Source organism: Rattus norvegicus, chromosome 1, assembly GCF_021556685.1.
Source record: "Rattus norvegicus strain SHRSP/BbbUtx chromosome 1, alternate assembly SHRSP_T2T, whole genome shotgun sequence".
In the NCBI taxonomy this organism is placed as follows: Eukaryota; Metazoa; Chordata; class Mammalia; order Rodentia; family Muridae; genus Rattus; species Rattus norvegicus.
The window spans coordinates 942,825-950,242 of record NC_141534.1 but is presented as its reverse complement, the minus strand read 5'-3'; the positions used below and the strand labels follow the sequence as shown (position 1 = coordinate 950,242).

General features: G+C 39.3%; 1 protein-coding gene across 1 annotated transcript; it reads left to right on the top strand.

The window, feature by feature from the left end:
* The first annotated feature begins 3,440 nt into the window (after positions 1–3,440).
* LOC148006786 (uncharacterized) lies at positions 3,441–7,110 on the top strand. Its single transcript, XM_087596986.1, is given in 4 exon segments — positions 3,441–3,673; positions 3,865–3,925; positions 5,234–6,797; positions 6,876–7,110. Coding segments are annotated over 4 exon segments (1,926 nt in total). The 5' UTR covers positions 3,441–3,510; the 3' UTR covers positions 7,014–7,110.
* Positions 7,111–7,418: the final 308 nt, after the last annotated feature.

The window sequence follows — 7,418 nt, the reverse complement described above, 5'->3', positions numbered from 1 at the left end:
AAGGGGAGATCAGTTACTACTGTACTTTATTGTGTTCAACCAAATCACCATGTTACAAAAATAGCAAGCTGCCATAATAAAAAATAAGGCTCCTCTATCCAGCACCAGATAGCATCATTTTACTTTCAAGCCTAGAAATTGCACACTTGTATATAAACCAACCGAAGATGAGGATTGAGAGTTCATCTTGGTGGATTTTTCCTTTGATGAATATGAAGTGTCCTTCCTTATCTTTTTTGATGACTTTTAATTGAAAAGTGATTTTATTTGATATTAGAATGGCTACTCCAGATTGCTTATTCTGACCATTTGCTTGGAAAGTTGTTTTCCAGCCTTTCACTCTGAGGTAGTGTCTGTCTTTGTCTCTGAGGTGTGTTTCCTGTAGGCAGCAGAATGCAGGGTCCTCATTGCATATCCAGTTTGTTAATCTATGTGTTTTTATTGGGGAGTTGAGGCCATTGATGTTGAGAGATATTAAGGAATAGTGATTATTGCTTCCTGTTATATTCATATTTGGATGTGAGGTTATGTTTGTGTGCTTTTCTTCTCTTTGTTTTGTTGCCAAGACGATTAGTTTCTTGCTTCTTCCAGGGTATAGCTTGCCTCCTTATGTTGGGCTTTACCATTTATTATCCTTTGTAGTGCTGGATTTGTAGAAAGATATTGTGTAAATTTGGTTTTGTCACGGAATATCTTGGTTTCTCCATCTATGTTAATTGAGAGTTTTGCAGGATACAGTAACCTGGGCTGGCATTTGTGTTCTCTTAGGGTCTGTATGACATCTGTCCAGGATCTTCTGGCCTTCATAGTTTCTGGCGAAAAGTCTGGTGTGATTCTGATAGGTCTGCCTTTATATGTTACTTGACCTTTTTCCCTTACTGCTTTTAATATTCTTTCTTTATTTTGTGCATTTGGTGTTTTGACAATTATGTGACGGTAGGTGTTTCTTTTCTGGTCCAATCTATTTGGAGTTCTGTAGGCTTCTTGTATGCCTATGGGTATCTCTTTTTAGGTTAGGGAAGTTTTCTTCTATGATTTTGTTGAAGATATTTACTGGTCCTTTGAGCTGGGAGTCTTCACTCTCTTCTATACCTATTATCCTTAGGTTTGATCTTCTCATTGAGTCCTGGATTTCCTGTATGTTTTGGACCAGTAGCTTTTTCTTCTTTACATTATCTTTGACAGTTGAGTCCATGATTTCTATGGAATCTTCTGCTCCCGAGATTCTCTCTTCCATCTCTTGTATTCTGTTGGTGAAGCTTTTATCTACAGCTCCTTGTCTTTTCTTTTGATTTTCTATGTCCAGGGTTGTTTCCATGTGTTCTTTCTTGATTGCTTCTATTTCCATTTTTAATTCCTTCAACTGTTTGATTGTGTTTTCCTGGAATTCTTTCAGGGATTTTTGCGATTCCTCTCTGTAGGCTTCTACTTGTTCTCTAAGGGAGTTCTTTATGTCTTTCTTAAAGTCCTCCAGCATCATGATCAAATATGATTGTGAAACTAGATCTTGCTTTTCTGGTGTGTTTGGATATTCCGTGTTTGCTTTGGTGGGAGAATTGGGCTCCGATGATGCCATGTAGTCTTGGTTTCTGTTGCTTGGGTTCCTGTGCTTGCCTCTCGCCATCAGATTATCTCTAGTGTTACATTCTTCTGCTATTTCTGACCGTGGCTAGACTGTCCTATAAGCCTGTGTGTCAGGAGTGCTGTAGACCTGTTTTCCTGTTTTCTTTCAGCCAGTTATGGGGACAGAGTGTTCTGCTTTCGGGCGTGTAGTTTTTCCTCTCTACAGGTCTTCAGCTGTTCCTGTGGGCCTGTGTCTTGAGTTCACCAGGCAGGTTTCTTGCAGGGGAAAAGTTGGTCCTACCTGTGGTTCCAAGGCTCAAGTTTGCTCGTGGGGTTCTGCCTAAGTCTTCTCCGCGGCGGCAGCAACTGGGAAGATCTGCGCCGCTCTTTCCGGGAGCCTCCGTGCACCAGGGTTCCAGATGACGTTTGGTGTTTTCCTCTGGCGTCTGGATGTGCACAGAGTGCAATCTCTTCTGGTTTCACAGGCGTGTCTGCCTCTCTGAAGGTCCAGCTCTCCCTCCCACGGGATTTGGGTGCAGAGAACTGTTTATCCGGTCTGTTTCCTTCAGGTTCCGGCGGTGTCTCCGGCAGGGGTCCTGCCGCTCCTGGGCCCTCCCCTACGGGAACCCAGAGGCCTTATATAGTTTCCTCTTGGGCCAGGGATGTGGGCAGGGGTGGGCAGTGTTGGTGGTCTCCTCCGCTCTGCAGCCTCAAGAGTGCCCACCTGATCAGGTGGTGAGGTCTCTCTCCCATGGGGTTTGGGAGCAGAGAGCTGCTGCGGGCCGGGATCCGCGGGTAAGCCTGGTGTTTTTTATAATTTTAATTTTGTTTTTGTTTTTGAGGACAAAGTTTCTCAATGTAGCCCTGGCTGTCCTGAAAGTAGCTGTTTAGAATGTGGGGCCTCAGATGTAAATGGTCCACCTGCCTCTGGCTCCAGAGTGCCAGGATTAAATGTGGGCCAACATGCCCCGCTTTCTCTTTGTTTGTTTGTTTGTTTGTTTGTTTGTTCATTTTTATGTTATTGGCTGATGGTTGGACTGTGGGTTTTGGCACATGTCAAGCATATGCTGCTGTGTTGATCTTCATCCATGTTATGAATTTTGAAATTTGACAGATAGCATGTTCTGTTTCTCAGGATGGCATGTATTCATGACATTCATACATATCATTCATGACATTCATATGCACATCATGTATGCCTAATCCCCATAGTAGTCAGAAAATGGCTTTAGAATTCCGGAACTTGGAGTAATCAATAGTTGTGAAGCTCCCTTCTAACTACTGGCAATTGAGGCCAATTATTTTTAAGACCAGCAAGAGCTCTTCACTGCTGAGCCAGCTCCTGTCCTATGTTGCTTATTTAGGATCAACATTTACATTGCCAGTATTTTCAGCTATCTGTTTGTATCTGTTTAAACATTCATTCCCTTTTAGTAAGATCTCATTACTGTTACAGTTAAAACTGGGACACCTCAAGATTATGGAAGAAGAATACAGAAGTGCAGTGAATGTAATTCTTTGTAGGAACTCTAGTAAAAACCTCTGAGTCCTTTCTATCTTTCTTGTTTGTTTGTTTGATTGATTTTTCATAGGGGAGACAGGGTCTTAATATGTACCTCTGGCTGTCCTGGATAGACCTCAGATATACCTGCCTCTGCCTCCTGAGTGCTTGAATTAAAGACATGAGCCTATATGCTCACTTGATATTTTTTTGCAGTTAATAATTGTTCATACAATTTCTCTGTGTGCTCAATACTGCGCCCCCCCTCGATTAATTAGCATTTCTCTTGCAAGGCTATATCCTACCCAAAGAGCAAAGATATGACAGAGGTGAACCTTATTACTCAGTTTTCTTCTAAGATGATTTCGTAATTACATTAGAACATCTGGGTCAAGAAATAAGTGGGTTAAGCACAAGAAGCATACATTTACAGTGATATCGGTATCATGGTTACTGTTGTACAAATGTGTGGGATGTTTCAGGATGCATTGACCTATGATGATGTACATGTGAACTTCACTCGAGAAGAATGGGCTTTGCTGGATCCTTCACAGAAGAGTCTTTACAAAGATGTGATGCAGGAGACCTATAGGAACCTCACTGCTATAGGTAAGACAGTGAATTTTCTTTCAGTTTTTAAAATAAGGAAACAAATGTTCCTTTGTTACTGTTGCTTTTCTGTAACTTCAATTGAGAATAAAGAAGAATGAGGTGAAAAGGTCAGGTTCACTGAAGATAGTAACTTAAATGTTGCCTAATTTCCAATAATATATCATACATTTTCTGGTACTGTATTTTAGGTTACAATTGGGAAGACCATACTATTGAAGAACATTGTCAAAGTTTCAGAAGACATGGAAGGTAATTTTCATGTGCAAGTTGGTATGAATATGCCTCTGAAGGCACATTAGTATGTCCTGGAACTTTTAAACAAACGCAACAGTGTAAAAAAAAAAGCCCTTCTTTAAGTGTATTGATTATTAAATTCTCACAAATCCATGTACCTCAATGTCAGGTGTCTGACTGGTTTTTTGCAAGGCATTCCTCTAAGAAAGAAGACAAAGACACAATGCCTTAACAGATCTTACCATTTGAATCATAGCCACATTACAGCTACTCTGTATACCTGCCAATCTGTTTAGTCTCATAACACACACACACACACACACACACACACACACACACAGAGTAGGTGATAATTTTATTTTTCAAATAGGCAAATATATCATAGTAAAGCTGATTGCTCATATACTAACATTGTTAAGTTTAAATGAGAGGGACAGTTTATGAGAGTCAAGAATGTTGTTGAAGAGAAACCTTGATTCTTATACCATATGTCTATGATGAACAAAAAGTCAAACTGTGTGAATACAATGTGGAAATCTTTCGTTTGATATTTTTACAGGTATATCCTGTGTCACAATGGATACAAGCCATGTGAGCACAAGGATAGTGAAAGGAGCAATGCCCCCCACCCCCAGAAAAATTAAGATATATGTAGTAGTCCACATTGAGCAGACTCTCTCGTTGTGATACAAGTTTATAATTAGTTGTTTTCCCAACTCCATTGGGAATATATCCAGAAAGTCACATAGCAGAAAATCCCTAAGGATTCTAGGATTGTGGAAATCGCTTTCTGTTTGTCCTGATTCACTTGGTCGATGTGGTATGCAAATGTAGTGTATTTCACAATAAAGGAAAGCATATGAATGTACTCAATGTGGTAAAGCTCTGAGCTCTTCCATTTCTCTTCAAATATATGAGAAATCTCATAGAGCGAAAGGATGGTACAAATGTGACCCATGTAATAACACTTTTACCAACCCATAGTAAATGGGAAACCATGAGTGTAAACAAAGTGATACAACCTTAAGATGTGATTCTTCTTTACAATTAGACCAAATTATAAAATTGATTTCCACAGGTAAAAAGATTCTTTAGTTTAGTGAATGTGGTAAAGCTTTCCCATGGGCCAACTATCTATCTTTGCAGGCATGAAAGATGTCATACTGGAGAGAAGCCCTCTGAAAATACTCAGTGTGGTAAAGCCTTTGCACAACATAGTCATCTCCAAAGACATAAGAGCACACATACTGGAGAGAAACTCTATGAATGTAAGCCATGTGATAAAGCCTTTACATACGATTCTCAGCTTCAAACTCTTGAAAGGATTCATACTGGAGAAAAACCCTACAAATGTAATCAATGTGGTAAAGCTTTTGAACGTCGTTGTAATCTTGGAAAGCATAAACTAATACATACTGGAAGAAAATCCTACAAATGCAATCAGTGTGGTAAAGCCTTTGCACGACACAGTCATCTCAAAACGCATGGAATAACACATACTGGAGAGAAACCTTACGAATGTGATCAATGTGGTAAAGCCTTTGCATATCATAGTTATCTCCAAGTACATAAAAGAATACATACTGGAGAGAAGCCCTATGAATGTAATCAATGTGGTAAAGCCTTTGTAGGTCAGAATGATCTTAAAAGGCATGAAAGAATTCATACTGGAGAGAAACCCTACAAATGTAATGAATGTGATAAAGGCTTTGGACATCACCAAAATTTTCGAATGCATAAAATGATGCATGCTGGAGAAAAACCCTACAAATGCAATCAATGTGGTAAAGCCTTTTCACAAAACAGTCATCTCCAAACACATAAAAGCACACATACTGGAGAGAAACCTTACAAGTGTGATCAATGTGGTAAAGCCTTTACATCTCATAGTTATCTCCAAGTACATAAAAGAATACATACTGGAGAGAAGCTCTGTGAATGTGAGCAATGTGGTAAAGCCTTTACATCTCATAGTTATCTCCAAGTACATAAAAGAATACATACTGGAGAGAATCTCTATGAATGTAATCAATGTGGTAAAACCTTTGCATCTCATAGTTATCTCCAAGTACATAAAAGAATACATACTGGAGAGAAGCTCTATGAATGTAATCAATGTGGTAAAGCCTTTGCATCTCATAGTTATCTCCAAGTTCATAAAAGAATACATACTGGAGAGAAGCTCTATGAATGTGATCAATGTGGTAAAGCCTTTGCATCTCATAGTCATCTCCAAGTACATAAAAGAATACATACTGGAGAGAAGCCCTATGTATGTGATCAATGTGGTAAAGACTTTGTAGTTCAGAGTGATCTTAAAAGACATAAAAGAACACATACTGGTGAGAAACCTTACAAATGTAATGAATGTGGTAAGGCCTTTGTAGGTCAGAATGATCTTAAAAAACATAAAAGAAAACATACTGGAGAGAAACCTTACAAATGTAATGAATGTGGTAAAGCCTTTGTATGGAATGGTAGTCTCCGAACACATAAAGTAATACATAGTGGAGAGAAACCTTACAAATGTAATGAATGTGGTAAAGCCTTTGCATGTAACAGTAGTCTCCGAACACATAAAGCAATACATACTGGAGTGAAACCTTTCAAATGTAAGCACTGTGGTAAAGCCTTTGTAGGTCAGAATTACCTTAAAAAGCATGAAAGAATTCATACTGGAGAGAAACTTTACAAATGTAATGAATGTGGTAAAGCCTTTGTATTTGATTCTAGTCTCCGAAAACATAAAGCAGTACATACTGGAGTGAAACCTTAAGAATGTAAGCAATGTGGTAAAGCCTTTGTAGGTCAGAATGACCTTAAAAGGCATGAAAGAATTCATACTGGAGAGAAACCTTACGAATGTAATGAATGTGGTAAAGCCTTTGTATGTAATGCTAGTCTCCGAAAACATAAAGCAACACATACTAGAGTGAAACCTTATGATTGTAAGCAATTTAGTAAGTTCTTTGCCTCTCATGATCAACTTTGACAACATGAAAGAATTCATACTGGAGAGCAACCTTACAAATGTAGTCAATGTGGTAAAGCCTTTTCACAATCAAGCCACCTCCAACTACATAAAAGAACACATACATACTAAAGAGTAACCCTATGAATGTAACCAATGTAGTAAAGCCTTTACTGTGATCTTCAAAGGTATGGTGGTTTAAATATACTTGGCCCATGGCAAGTGGCAGTGTTAGGAGGTATGGCCTTTTTGGAGTAGATGTGGCCTTTGAGGAAGTATGTCACTGTGGGGGTGGGGTGGGCTTTGAGTCCCCATGCTTAAACTCTACCCAGGGCAGAAGAGTCTTCTGGCTGCCTTCTGATCAAGATGTAGAACTCTCCTCCAGCACCATGTCTGCTTGGACACTGACATTCCTTCCACCTTGATAATAGACTGAACCTCTGAATCTGTATACCTCCCCTCCCCCCATTAAATGTCCTTTCTAAGAGTTGCCTTGGTCATGGTATCTTTTCACAGCATTAAAACCCAAATTAACAC